The sequence below is a fragment of the Leptonychotes weddellii genome, chromosome 3, assembly GCF_054177405.1.
Source record: "Leptonychotes weddellii isolate Sample4059 chromosome 3, ASM5417740v2, whole genome shotgun sequence".
In the NCBI taxonomy this organism is placed as follows: Eukaryota; Metazoa; Chordata; class Mammalia; order Carnivora; family Phocidae; genus Leptonychotes; species Leptonychotes weddellii.
Window position 1 is genome coordinate 3,077,756 of NC_138371.1, and position 14,691 is coordinate 3,092,446.

At 49.1% G+C, this 14,691-nt stretch overlaps 1 protein-coding gene across 1 annotated transcript in view; it reads left to right on the plus strand.

Annotated features, from left to right (window-relative positions):
• COL6A3 (collagen type VI alpha 3 chain) overlaps window positions 1–14,691 on the plus strand; it is a 78,800-nt gene that overhangs the window by 51,074 nt on the left and 13,035 nt on the right. Inside the window, exons 26-39 of the mRNA XM_081813337.1 lie at window positions 458–520; window positions 1,796–1,858; window positions 2,755–2,817; window positions 4,257–4,307; window positions 4,503–4,538; window positions 4,977–5,039; window positions 5,714–5,776; window positions 7,267–7,299; window positions 7,385–7,421; window positions 7,524–7,535; window positions 7,633–8,126; window positions 9,673–9,769; window positions 10,554–11,252; window positions 12,744–12,849. Coding sequence (XP_081669463.1) covers window positions 458–520; window positions 1,796–1,858; window positions 2,755–2,817; window positions 4,257–4,307; window positions 4,503–4,538; window positions 4,977–5,039; window positions 5,714–5,776; window positions 7,267–7,299; window positions 7,385–7,421; window positions 7,524–7,535; window positions 7,633–8,126; window positions 9,673–9,769; window positions 10,554–11,252; window positions 12,744–12,849 — 1,880 coding nt within the window. The remainder of the gene's footprint in view (window positions 1–457; window positions 521–1,795; window positions 1,859–2,754; window positions 2,818–4,256; window positions 4,308–4,502; window positions 4,539–4,976; window positions 5,040–5,713; window positions 5,777–7,266; window positions 7,300–7,384; window positions 7,422–7,523; window positions 7,536–7,632; window positions 8,127–9,672; window positions 9,770–10,553; window positions 11,253–12,743; window positions 12,850–14,691) is intronic.

A 14,691-nucleotide genomic window follows, 5' to 3' on the forward strand; every position in this document is an offset into this window, starting at 1 on the left:
GCTACCGTGGACATCTGCGGACAAGCTTTTGTTCGAACTCCTGTTCTGTAATTTTTTTTAAAAAATTCAATTTATTTTAAAGAGAGAGAGAGAGATGGCGGGGGCGGGGAGGGTCAGAGGAAGAGGGAGAAGGAGGGAAGCTCAAGCAGACTCCCCAGTGAGCACGGAGCCTGACGTGGGGCTCGATCTCACAACCCTGAGATCATGACCTGAGCTGAAATCAAGAGTCAGTCGCTTAACCGACTGAGTCACCCAAGCGCCCCTCGTTCCTTGTATTTTTTTTAAACTGACTTCCCCATTTGTGTCCTGGGTTGGGGCTACTGTTAGAGCGGAGACAGAAGCGTGGTCTCTAGCAGGCTTTTTGGCTGGCAGAAGCGAGGCTCTGGCCTCTGGGTCCTGAGGTTCCTCATGGAGTGCCACCTTCACACAGCACTTACGTTGGCCTTTTACTTTTCAGGGCCCACCTGGTCCCACCGGTCCTCCAGGCCTGATCGGTGAACAAGGCATTTCTGGGCCTCGGGTAAGTCGGCTTGATCCCACCCCCGTCTTTAGCTAAGTGGAGAGCACAGGACTGCATGGGCTGAGGTCCCGGGGATGGTGTTGCTGTAGACAGACTTCCCTTCGACTCCTCCCTGGGTCAGCCTCAGTCCTCGCGGCGACTGGGTGACTGGCTAGTTTCCCTGAGGAAGTAAGAGACTCTTTTTCCTGGTGCTCCAGGGGCTTCTAAATCCCAGTGCTGCTCCTTCCCAACATGGGCCAGCTGGGTGGTAAGCATAGGGAGGCCGTCCCGCATCTCCAAAGTCTGAGGGCAGAACTGCATAAGGTCTAACTAAATCTGCCCCGATTCTCCGCGAATGCCAAATTGCTTCAGAGGTGGCCCCTAGAGATTGACTTGTGGTTCGGTATTTTGTGTGAGGCGCCCCCCATGCTCAGGTTCCACACACAAGCTGCTCCTTTAACTTGCATGACCACAGGCGTGAGCATCCATCTCGGCAGTGGGTGACCATGCGCGGAACGTGTCAGAGCCGAGTGGGGACCGGGCGTCCCCGGCGCTGGCGTCCCTCCTGCCTGATGGGATACCGAGGGCGCTACCCTGTCATTTGTTACGGAAAGTCAGAGTGACCAAAAACTGGCAAAGGCCTGACCTGTCGTGACATAAATGCACAAAAGGTCGGATAGCGAAGCAGGAACTTTGTGCGAGCCACTGTCTGTGTGGACTGTCCTTCCCCAGTTTGCAATCTGAGAAATACCTATTTTCCGAGCTTCTGTGGTTTTGGTCTCACATTATTTAAGCTGTGATTAGTCAAGAGTTTAAGGTGGAGTGGGGGTGAGGTGAAGTCCTTCAAATGGTCACCGATGACAAGTAGCTGCTACCTCCTGTTGTTGGCACATCCGTTCTGGTCATTTCTGGGCTCTGGAGGCTGCACTCCATTTTAAGAGCTATGTTTCATCATTATTTATTTGCTCGCTCAATGGCTACACGTACACAGGATTCCACACCTGCACACGCAGGTGTCCGTGTGGAGGGGTGCAAGGGGAAACAGAGGCATATGAAACCTGGGTGCTGGTCCTCTAGTCAGGGACTCGGGGTATGTGTCCCTTTGCGGACACTGGTGCTGCGTGGTCGCCCTGATGTTTTAGATTTGCACAAGCCCTGTCCGTGCGGGCTTGCATTTGGGTCTCCGGCACCGTGAGTGGCGCTGAGTGCTGCGCGGTGGGGGGTAGGGCTCAGGCCCTTTGGCTTGGGGGTGGGGGGTGAATATTTCACTGACGTGCTCCTCTCCTCATGCTCCAGGGAAGCGGAGGGACTGCAGGTGTTCCTGGAGAACGTGGCAGGACCGGTCCCCTGGGAAGAAAGGTTTGTCTTGACAAACGTAAAGCTCATGTCCTGAGGTCGAGCCCCAGCCAGAACCCCTGAGCCTCTGTCTCATCCGTCTGTGCGCCCCCCTGCCTCGCGCACACCCAGCTTCTCCCGTCGCCATCTAGCTTGGCCAGTGGAATCCCTGTCCCGTCCCGCCTCAAGGGAACACACGGGCTGTACTCAGTGGGCTGGCTCTCGTGGGGCCAGAACCTGCCAGCAGCTGGGGGTTCCCTCATCTGTCCACGCCGTGGCATGGGGCTCCTCAGAGCCATAGAGCAGACTGGAGGCGCTAAGCACAGCGTCGGGGCCGTGCTGAACACACATTCTTTAAACAGTGGCGGTGCGCGCACGGAGCGCTGCTGGCCGTATTTAGCTAATCCAAGAGCCCCAGATCCCCGACTATTTTGGATAACGGCAGCTTGTTCTATGAAGGCTGTCTGAGAACAGACTTTCCATAAGCCTGAAGAGAAACCACAATTTATCAGAACCAGTCTGAAAGGGCAGCATTTTCTCAGTCAAGGATATGTGTTCATGGGAATCCACGGTTGTCTCTGTGCCTCTTGCTGGCGTTGTTGGGTGTCCCTGCTGAATTCAATGCCCACCGATTTTCCTGGCTTCTCTTCCCCTGTTTCTCCTTCTCGTTGCCCCGTCAGCATGTCCCCATGCCAGGCTACTGCAAGGAACAAACACAGACCTTCCTGGATTCTTTTCCAGGAGTCCACACACGAACACTGCAATTTAAAAAATCATTTTTTTCAGAATCTAAAAGGTGAAGTTAGCAGCTTGCAGCAGCAACCTTACCACTGGCATCACGTAGAGCACAAATGGTTTGGAATCACATTTTAAGTTGGCCTTGGACCCACAGCTCTCTCAGCCTTGTTTCTTGTGTGTAGGGTGAGCCCGGAGAGCCAGGACCAAAGGGAGGCATCGGGAGCCGGGGCCCCCGAGGGGAGACGGTAAGATCACGACGTGCTGTGGCTCACCCTTCGCTGAAAGGTGGGAGGCGGGGAGACCGGGGCCTTGCTCTGGGCTAGGCTTCATCCTTGCAAATTGGGTTGGTTCCAAATAAAGGTAACTCGATAGTGGCTTCTTGTATCCTTGGGGATCCGACTGAACACAGTGAAACTTTCTGCTTATAAACAGCAACTCAATTTCAAAATAAGTTTCAATTCATCAGGAAGAGTGGGTAAAGACACTTTCTTTCCCAAGAATGTGGGGACTCAATGAAGCTTGAACCACCTTCATTTTCGGTCCTGCAAATGGTTTGTGACCATGACTGGGTGGGGCTTTCCTGCAAAAAAATAAATGTCCTTTGGCTAAAATGGAATTGGATCTGATCAGGTCTCGATCCAGATTGAAACCGTTTCCTTTGAATGAGACATCCTGGGGATAGAAGTTATTACCTTGATAACTCATTTGAAAAAATGTTATTTGAAAATAATCTATAATAATAACCTGCTCACTAACGATAACTTTGTAATATACATTTCCTGTACAGGGAAAAGAAGTCTATAGAGCATTGAGAATTTTTAAAAAGTGAGGTAGTCTACCTGAATACTGTAACTGGACCAGATTCATCTGATTTATAATCCTGAACTTTAAAATATTTTTTGCATGTATGCAACTTCTCTAGAGGAAATTGAAGTTTAAAAGATCCATTTCTGTTATTGTTAGTTTCAGGAGCAGAAGGGTAAAAATCAGACTTTAAAATCTATTCAGACCACTGAAGGAAATCTCTTCTTGATTCTGTGTCCGCACATTTTTGGGCAATACCTCTTAAGCTGTTATGTTTGCTTAAAGCTATAAATGAACTAGGTAGCATGTTCCATGTATATTTCAGGGATATTAACATATAGTTTACATGCATTCTTCTGATTCTTTTGAAAGAGGTGATGGAGTCCAGTTCTGAAAGTCTCCCGTGGGGGTGTGATGGGGCAGATCTGAGAGCACAGGAGGGGGGTGTTTGGAAAGAAGACAGTCTAGTGGCAAGGTCTGAGCACAGGAGACCCGGGCAGGCATGAGAGACTGAGGTCCGCGTTCTTGCTTTGAAGGACGATCAAGGACTCCTGGATGGCCTTCGGGAGTCCCTTCAGCTCTAAGAGTCTCAGGTTCAGTGGGTCTTTGATTCTGTGCCCAAGCCCTGTCTTTCCCAGTGGCTGTCCGTTGTTCTTTATGGGTGGCACACCCGCACCATTTTGCCAAGGGAGTCCATTAGGCCCGCCCACTTACAGATGCGGTCTTGTTTGCACCTGGAGGATGGGATGGGAGCAGGAACACTTCCTTGATCTGGGAACACTTCAGGGACCCAAGCACCCTGTGCTCAGGGCTCTGGACAGAGGTGGTTGGGCCGTGCCCAACATGGCGGCCCGCAGTAACGCTCTCTTTCCACCCCCAGGGTGATGATGGCAGAGACGGGGTTGGCAGTGAAGGACGCAGAGGCAAAAAAGTGCGTATCTGCTAGATTTCTTGAGCTTCAGACAGCTTGTATTTTTAAAGAATTATTTCCCAAAATTTTATGTAATATTGTGAATTTTTTTCTCTTGGTGACTCCAGGGATGTATTTTTTTCTGCTCAAGAATAATTTATTTTCGATGCCTTCAAATTGGGACCAAATATTGAGTTATTTATTTATCTCTTATAGGGAGAAAGAGGATTCCCTGGATACCCAGGTTCAAAGGTAAATAAATACTCCCCTAGTGGTGAAGCATCACCATTGTTTGGGGCTGAGTCTGGTATGTTCCTGAGTTGAAAATCAGAATATCGTGGTGCTAGCGTTGGGTCAGCCGCTTACTAACCGGTGACCCGTGGAAGGCCCCACCTCTCTGAGGTACTCCCTCACCTGTTAAGTGGAGGTGAGTGAGGGTTAAATGAGATGACACCGCGGTAACATACTTGCAAACTTAAAAATATTGTGATCTGTATGATATTGTCATTATGGGTTCAGTAGGCTAAGGCTGACTCTGCAAAGAACACAAATATACTAGGAACCCAGTAAAACATAAATCAGAGTGAGCCACTTGGCTACCCTGGGAAGTGTGGTCCGGACGACCCAGGGACCCTCAGCTAGACCCTCCGTTTCAGAGCTTAATGTGTCTCTTTCTGGCTCTCTTCCCAGGGTGCCCCTGGTGAGCCGGGGACAGGCGGAGCACTGGGACCCAAAGGCATCAGAGGCCGAAGGGTGAGTTTGCTTGCACCTGGATGCAGGTGGGGAATGAGAACGTGTGGGGTGAAACTTATCCTTCTTCACTTGCAACCTGGCTAGTGGTAGTAGAAGGTAGAAGAAGAGGAATCCTAAGCCCCAGACCAGACCAACCCTCTGTGGTTGTCTGTTCTGTCCTCCTTCAGCCACGCTGTCCTTACGGGGAGGCCCAGAAAGCCCCTTCCTCTAATGCATCTCAAAGATCACTAGACCACACGTTACCCTCCTCACTCTTCCTTACGCTACTTTTAGCTCTGAATGACTCTCTTCAGTGGATGTTTACTGATCCTCTTAAGATTGCAATGAGTCCTGACTTAGCAAATTGTGGTCTAGATGTGGGAAACTGTTATTTATAGCTTAAAATACAGTGAAAACCATCGTATTATCCTGTTCATTTGCTCAGTGAAGACGGTCAAACTACATCCTTTACTATTCAAGTTTTAAAACATTGGATTGGTTGTCTCCACTGAACAGTGATCTGATTGTCATTTCTTAGTTTCTTGTGCATCCATGAATAGTCTCGTTAATGGTTCTGGGGCAAGCATCTTACAGTGAGAGATTTCTGGTGGGGACGGGGAACGTTGGATTAAATCACCTTTACCGACCCTGCAATCTTCTGCCATGCTGAGCAGTGTTTGTTCTGCCCTTTCTAGGGAAATTCAGGACCTCCAGGGGCAGTTGGGCAGAAGGGAGACCCTGGGTACCCAGGACCATCTGTGAGTACCCACCCAATTCTGATCAAGCCACGGGGGCGGGATGCTTTTTACACACGACTCTTTATAAACTTTCCGCTGTCTCCTCTCCTCACAGAGCGGGCTGCTGCGCTTTTGTTGTTACTGCCTTTTTTTTTTTTTAAATAAACCTTTTTTTTTTTTTTTTTTTGATACCACAATGGAGAAAAGAGCTTTTGAGTTTTAGAGTAACGAGAAACTTTAAAAAGAAGTTTCTTGTGGAACCTTGTGGTCTAGGGTATATCGTAATTTGCCTTTATAATTTCCTGGTGTAGGTTTGTTTGAGGTTTGTGTACAGGACCAAAAAAAAAAAAAAAGTACAAGTTTTAGTACCTCTTGGTTGCATCTTACAGGATTAGTATAATTTATGTCAGATGTTGGTTTGAGAACTACTTCCTTTGGTTTATAAAATCCCCAAGAGAGCTTCTGATTTGTGGTTTAAAACCCATGAGTGCCCGGCCACCTGGGGCCAGGAGGGCGACCTTCTGCAGCCCTTCCAGTATGTCTCTTCACTGTGAATGTCTTCGTTTCCTTATTTGAAGCTCTCCCTCTATTATCTCCCGACATGAAATTTGATGAGGTTCAAAGAATGAAGGACAGTCACTCCTACAGGAAAAGTTGGGGGATTAGATGGGTTGAGCTTGGGTGAAGGCTGAGTCAGGTGATTGCTGCTTTTAAAAAGTGAAACATTTAATGGGAGAAAGTAAGCCAGTCACTAGTCTTGTGGAAAGACACCTGACTGGCCCACAAGATGACTGCTTGACCATCAGAGCGGCCACGCATTGGGATGAGAGGCCATGGTGGCCGTGGGTCTGTCCTCGGAGCTCCTCTGGGGTGGAATCCAGCTGGCGTGCTTCACACCTGGAGCCGAGGGTTAGCTAAGTGATTCCTCACTGTCCCTGATGTGAACAGGAGGTACTAGGCTAGCAGGTGGAAAGGAAGCTCTTCTCTTGGGAGAAGCAGTGTTGAGGCTCAAGCCCAAATGTGTGATCCCTTTGATTAGTCATGAACTCCCAGGTTTCCAAAGTGTGGAGCTACTTATCTTGCAAGGGGAAGATTTTTTTTTTAAGATTTTATTTATTTGACACAGAGAAAAAGAGAGAGAGAGAGAGCACAAGCAGGGGGAATGGCAGGAAGGGGCAGAGGGAGAAGCAGGCTCCCCACAGAGCAGGGGGAGCCCAATGTGGGACTCGATCCCAGGACCCTGGGATCACGACCTGAGCCGAAGGTAGTCGCTCAACCAACTGAGTCACCCAGGCGCCCACAAAGGAAACATTTTTGCCCTCAAAATTCTCTCTCTTTTGTTCCTTGAGCAGTAAAATCAAATTTATAGGGAGAGCCTGAAAATGATCAAGGTCATCTGAGGACCACCTTTGCTTCCTCTGTCGTGTTTCTGGGGGCTGAGGGTGGTTCCTTCGCATTAGTGGTTCTGCCTGTCTGTCCAGCTTCTCATTCTCTCTCTCCTTGTTCCGCAGGGTCCCAGAGGCAACAGAGGGGACTCCATGGATGTAAGTTGCATGTGCACAGCTCCAGTCATTGCACTGTAAGCCTTTTGTCCACTGCCCCTCACACTTCTTTCCTTTTCTTTTAAAGCAATGTGCACTTGTCCAGAGCATCAAAGATAAATGTCGTAAGTACACGATTCTCTCCTGTCCGTGACACCCTTCTGTTTTTATGCTTGAAATTCTCACATAGTAAACATGTTTCACTCCTCTCTCTGTTTCTTTCGTAGCTTGCTGCTATGGTAAGTTGATTTCAGCCCTTTGACTTCCTCCTGCGGAAAGAAGAGCCCCTTTTCCAGTAAGTAAAATTTGTCTTTGAAAACCCGCCACTTCCCGCAGGACCCCTGGAATGCCCTGTCTTCCCAACGGAGCTGGCCTTTGCTTTAGACACCTCGGAGGGGGTCACCCAAGACATATTTAGCCGGATGAGGGACGTGCTCCTGAAGATTGTGGACAACCTGACCATTGCTGAGAGCAACTGCCCACGTGGGGCGCGCGTGGCCGTGGTCACCTACAACAACGAGGTGACCACGGAGATCCGGTTTGCCGACTCCAAGAAGAAGTCGCTCCTCCTGGACAAGATCAAGAACCTCCAGGTGGCTCTGACATCCAAGCAACAGAATCTGGAAACGGCCATGTCCTTCGTGGCCAGAAACACGTTTAAGCGTGTGAGGAACGGATTCCTGATGAGGAAAGTGGCTGTTTTCTTCAGCAATAAGCCCACGAGGGCGTCCCCGCAGCTCAGGGAGGCTGTGCTGAAGCTTTCGGATGCAGGGATCACACCCTTGTTCCTCACGAGCCAGGAGGACCGGCAGCTCATCAACGCCTTGCAGGTCTGTGCCCTGTGGGCGTCGTTGGCACCTCACTCTCTTCTTGGGCTCTGGGCAGGTTCCCAGGCCCATCGTGCCTCCTTGATGAGTTCATGCCGGAGTTTCCTAAAGCCCCCGGGTGAGGCTGTTGTGATTGGCGATTTACTCGAGCGAGATTTCCAGGATAGCCGGGTGACTGGCTCCAGGGTGACAGCCAGTTGCTTGTGATTTATTCCCACTGAGTCCATCCTCACCTGCTGGAGGAGAATCCCCAAGGGCTGACCCTGAGGCCTACAGTCTCCTAGTGAAGAAACCCCTCCCCCAGCATCAATGACCCCAGCACCCCATCTATGCCCCTCTTCAAACCTTTCCTCAGCCAGGATGGCAGCTAAGGCTCAGCCTTCGCTGTGAAGCTGTGAAGTGCTCCCTTATCATTTGCTTACATAGCTTGTTTAATTGTTATAATGCCATATATAATAATCACTATACTAATTGGCTACTTAATCAATATTTATTCTGGGCCAATTCCAGCGGCATTGCTCAAGACGAGTGGGCGGTGGGCATGATGGGAAAGAGCCCTAGTTCCAGTCCCCCCCCGACCCCCACTTTCTGGCTTCAAGTCACTGCAAGTAACATGGTCACGTCACTTAACCTGTCTGGATCTTAGGTTTCTCCCCTGTGAAAGGCGGGGTGGGGCAGGATGGTCTCTAGCATCTTCCCTTCCAGACTGTGGATTCTATGGTCTTAGCACTGCCTATGTCAGCAAAGGGCAGGCTGGTCATTGGTGTCATCTCTCGGGGCTTATTCTGCTAAACCACAGGCCAATTTGAACCCAGAGCCCTGAGCTTGGGAAGCCAGCTGGGGCTGCTAGCTGTCTACCCTTGTAAGGCGCTCATTTATGTACATTTTCCCTCACAGGGGCTGAGGGACCCAGAACCACATGGCTCTTGACAGCACTCTTTCAGCAAGTTGGAGAAGTCAATTAATCATCCATTAATTAAATTCAATTATTCACTAAATGACTCCTTAGTGATGGTGTGCTAAGTGCCATGATGATGAGCAGGGCTTCCTGAATCTTCTAGAAGTGATTTTAATACTTGCCTTGCCGTTAAATCCCTTTCTGTACCTGGGAGAGCAGGGGAGGATGGAGCTAACGTTTGTCAGGGGCTGGAATTGTTGCTGACAATGACCATACTACCGAAGTGCCCACTATTTCCTAGAGGCTAGCCCAGGCACTTTACATGCCTTATCAAATTAGACATGGGGAGTTTACCACTATCCCTGCTTTGCAGCTGAGGAAATTGGACCCCAGGCAGGTTAAATAATTTTCCTCGAGGCCCAGCAGAAAGTGCAGGAGTGGGATTTGATCTGCAGCTCATCTCCACAGAAGAAAACCTGTGTTGTCCTATTAAGCTCAGTGCATCCTCCCCAACCCTACCGAGAAAACCCCTGAGAGGATGCTGATCTGTTGGGGTGTTTATTTTTCTGATGTGACTCTTCCTCAGCTACGTTTTCAAGTAGTCACTTACCATGGACACTCCTACCGAGCATTTCCTTTTGTTTCAACCAGATCAATAACACAGCGGTGGGGCATGTGCTCGTCCTGCCCGCTAGGAGGGACCTCACGGACTTCTTGAAGAACATCCTGATGTGTCACGTTTGCCTGGGTAAGGTGCTTCTCTAACAGGAATATCTGTTACAAAACATATTATACTATGCATAGAGCGACATTTGAATGAATGGTCTCTATCCATAGAAAGGGCTTGAGTTAAAGGAAGAATCAAAAAGCCTCACATTTATCAGTGTAATTCCTATGTAAGTAGCTTCCATATTTAAAGTGGAACCCCTCAAACAGAGCTTCTCTTTGATAGGGAAGGATTCATTTCATAGGAGATAAAGGAGAAAGGAGGCTCTGCTTACATTTTGACCTTGGAGTCCAGATTTCAATTATTTATCTTTGTGACTTTCTGGAACACATTTCTTCAAAGAGTGGCAAAGAAATAATTTCCTTTCCTTTCCTCTCCTCTTCTCTCCTCTCCTCCTTCTCTCCTCTTCTTTTCTCTTTCTTTTTTCTTCTTCTTCTTCTCCCCCCTCCTCCCCCTCCCCTTTCTTCCTCTGTGTCCTCCCCCTCCTCCCATTCCTCTCCTCCTTCTTCTCCTCTGTCTCCTCCTCTTTCTTCTTCTTCTTCTCCTTCTCCTTCTTCCTCCTCCTCCTCTTCTTCTTCTTCTAATGCCAATGTCATAGTATACTAACAAGGACTTTAGCTTCCTGATTTGTTTCATTTAGTGTTAGGTGATGAGAACTGAAATCTGGCCACAAAATGGCAGCAAACTATAAAGAGGCTTCTATATTATGTGATGATTTTAATTACTCCTGACTCCCAGCACACTGACGTACAATTATCTTGCTGTGGGAGTCACAGAATAAATGGGCTCCCATGCTTCTTTCTAGACATCTGCAACATTGACCCATCCTGTGGATTTGGCACCTGGAGGCCTGCCTTCAGGGACAGGCGAGCGGCGGGCAGCGATGTGGACATCGACATGGCTTTCATCTTAGATAGCTCTGAGTCCACCACTCTGTTCCAGTTCAACGAGATGAGGAAGTACATAGGGTACCTGGTCAGACAGCTGGACCTGAGCCCAGACCCCAAAGCCTCCCAGCACTTTACCAGGGTGGCCGTTGTGCAGCATGCGCCCTACGAGTCCGTAGGGAACACCAGCGTGCCGCCCGTGAAGGTGGAATTCTCCCTGACTGACTATGGCTCCAAGGAAAAGCTGGTGGACTTTCTCAACAGCAGAATGACACAGCTGCAGGGGACCAGGGACCTGGGCAGCGCCATTGAATACACCATAGAGAATGTCTTTGAAAGTGCCCCCAGCCCACGGGACCTGAAAATCATGGTTCTGATGCTGACAGGTGAGGTGGAAAAGGAACAGCTGGAAGAGGCCCAGAGAGTCATTTTGCAGGCCAAATGCAAGGGTTACTTCTTCGTGATTCTGGGCATTGGCAGGAAGGTGAACGTCAGGGAGGTGTACAGCTTCGCCAGTGAGCCGAACGACGTCTTCTTCAAACTATTGGATAAGTCGACTGAGCTCAACGAGGAGCCTCTGATGCGCTTTGGGAGGTTGTTACCATCCTTCGTGAGCAGTAAGTCCTACATCGGACAGTGTGGGCTGGGCCGGGGCTTTCTGACAGCCCGTAACCTCGGGCTCTCTGGGACATGGGCCGCAGAAAAGACGTCTAGTGTGCTGATGTTGACTTGTTCGTCATTCAACACATATGTATTGACACCTACCCTAAAGGGTGTTCCAGACACCCTTTAGGAGCCAGGGATGGCAGTGAACACAACAGAAGGAAATCCTGTCCTTGTTCACTCACTTACTCAACCAAATTTGACTGGCATCTCCCAGCCATTGACCCTGTGTCCCTGAGAGTGAACAGTGGATCAAGTGCGCATTTATTATGCATGACACAGTAAGTGGGGAAGCTCCTCGAAGGAGTTGTGTTGATCTGGGCTTAGCCACCAACCCCACACTTGGAAACTTCTGGGTCTTTGCTGATGTGAATCTCCTCCCCGCTTTAGCGGCAAACCCACATTCATCTTCAAAGCATATCCCTAGCTGCCCCTGCTCACCGTGGATGCTCTCCACTCCCAAGGCTTTGTCATCCTTAATCTGGACACTATTTACCGTATCTTTTCTGTGGCCTGCTGGTTATTCCTTTGTGGTCTGCGGTCCCGGTAGACTGGATGGTCCGTGAGGAGGCGCATCGTTCACCCTATGCTCCCGGGCCTGGCAAAGTACACAGCCAGCCCCAGGTCAGCACAGGAGAGTATCTAACTACTGAGGGAGCTGTAGAAAGTAGGAACAAACATGCAGGTACAGAGAGTTTGTTATTCAAGGGAAAGGCGAGGTCCATGAAAACCGTGTTCACATTTGCAAAGGCCTGTCCCTCGCAAGTGTTAGAGAAAAAATGTGAAGCAAAGGTGAGTCAGCAAGTTCACCCCGGGGCCACCGTCACTACTTGCAAAGACTAAAAACAAAAGTTTTATTAAGCACAACATTGAGAAAACATTAGAAGTAATTTGGTTACAATTTGATGTTCAAGAGCTTGGAACTTGTTCAACTCTGTGCTTGATTTCTCTTCTATTCCTTTCTCCCCCCTTCCACGGAGTAAATATTTTCTTCAACCCAATCACCCAAATATTGCCAAACAGAAGATTTTGGCTTGAGATATTTTATGGGTCAAGTACCATGGTGCTTAATGTTTAAATTTACTAGACATAGCTTGTCTGGAGGAATGAATTAATTTAACAAATATTTATGGACTGACTACCTGCTGTGTAATCCTTTTAACTCATTAGCAGATTAATTTTAATTTGCATGGGATTAACGTGCATTTAATTTTTTTTTTTTCTGGGGCACCTGGGTGGCTCAGTCGGTTAAGCATCTGCCTTCGGCATGGGTCATGATCCGGGGGTCCTGGGATCGAACCCCGCATTGGGCTCCCTGCTCAGTGGGGAGTCTGCTTCTCCCTCTCCTTCTGCCCCTCCCCCTGCTTGTGCATCTCTCTCTCTCTCTGCCAGATAAATAAATACAATCTTAAAAAAAAAAATTTTTTTTTTCTGTTTCTCTCCAGGTGAAAATGCTTTTTACTTGTCCCCAGATATCAGGAAACAGTGTGATTGGTCCCAAGGGGACCAACTGTCAATTAAGAATCCCGTGAAGTTTGGTCACAAACATTTGTAAGTATTGTAATAATTGTCTTCAAAAGTACAAAAAGTGTAGAAAGAATGCAGAGGTCCTCCAGACAATGCCTAACTTTTTGGGTAAAGACATTGAAATCCAGAAAATGTGACTTCCAGAATGTCACGTGGGGCATTCTTTTCAATCTGTTGTATCCATTTGCTTTTGTTGCAGAGCCAACTCTCGAAACTTAGTGGCTGAAAGCAGCTATTTATTTAATCCGCAGTTCGGTGGGTTAGCAAGCTTTGCTTGGGCTCAGCTGGGCAGTCCTCTGGCCTTGGCTGGCCTCACTTCTTTGTCTGTGGTTAGTTTCCCAGCCACTGTGCTTGGGGGTCAGGATGGTCTCAGCCGGTTGGCTCCCCTCTGCTCCACGTGGCCTCTCCTTCTCCAGGAGGCAAGGTTGGGGGTTTGCTCCCAGGTCAGTGGGCAGGGTTCCATGAGAGAAGTCAGAGGGCCTGAGGCCTCTTGAGGCCTGGGCTGGAACCAGCACACTGGTACTTCTGCCACATTCCTTTGGCCAACGGATGGCCAATGGATGTCCAACAGCCCAGCCAGTCTAGATTCAAGAGTTGGGGGATCGACTCAACGGGGGGCCCTGTCACATCACATCTTGAAGGGCACAGGAAGGGAGAGGGTAGGAAATTGGGGCCATGTGTTGAAACAGTCTCCTGCACCTGGTATGAAGTGATCTCCTACAGAAGGATTGACTACATTAAGCAAAACATGGGCTCCAAATCTTAAAATGATTAGTGTTACGATAGCACAGATTCTGGTGGTGACACTGGGAGGCAACGTGCGCGTTCCGCTAGGGACGAGAGGTGGGGGCCGGGGGGCTTGTACCCACGGGGATGCTGGCCCGGCTCCATCTGTGGTACCAGCTCCAGGCGTGGAGAGGCGGGGTGCGTGGCCGTGTGACGGAGGGCGAGGTGACGGGGACATGGTGGCTAGAACTGAGCCCAGGCAACGTGCCAGCAATCTGTGCCCCTCCGGGGAGTGCCACGGACCATCATGCTTTCTGGGTGGGAGAGGGTTCCGACCGTAACACCCAGAGGAGACTTGGACGTGGATGATCCTTGACAAACGAGTATGTGCCGTAGTCCCGGCTGACCTCCACGATGGGGACAGAGAGCCCGCCTCCCTCTCTCAGCCCTGAAGTCCTCCAGCTCTTGTCCTTGTCCTTGGAGGGCGGGCTCCACGCTCCGCAGAGCAGACTGGCCATCGCCACTGATGCTGTGAGCTGTGTCCTGCTTCGTCCCGGTCCAGGGCGCTCTTTTCCTGGCCTTAGTTATCTCTGTGATTTCTCCCAAACACTCCCCGAATCGTCCTCCGCCTTATGGTCAGGAAAACAGAATGAACTATAGCTATAACCTAGTGTTTGAAGTCGTAGGGCATCACCTTGAACCTACGCTGCTTGTGTCTTAGAGCAGGGGCAGACCGATGAGTCAGTGAGTGTCCGTCTCTGGGCAACGAGCGGAGGACGCCCGGCTCTGGGCTGTTTCGTCTGATTATGTGGTTGTGTTTTTTAGGGATCCGTAATAGATCAAGAAATTGTGAAAAAAAACCCCACCCCACACCCCAAAATTAAGGCAAACAAATATACACAGTAAGCTCTGGGAGGGAAAGTAACATGCTGACTTAATCATTTGGAGCTCAACATAGCATTTTGTTGAGTGGATACTTTCTTAGAATGGGAGTAGCTATTAACTGGTTTTATTTAATTTTTGGTCTGTATGCTCCAGTTGGTTAATTTTTAAAAATTAGGACATTGTTCTAGTATTATTTTATTATTGCTAATGATAATAACAATTTTATAAATTAAAAATAAGATGTCAGATGTATTC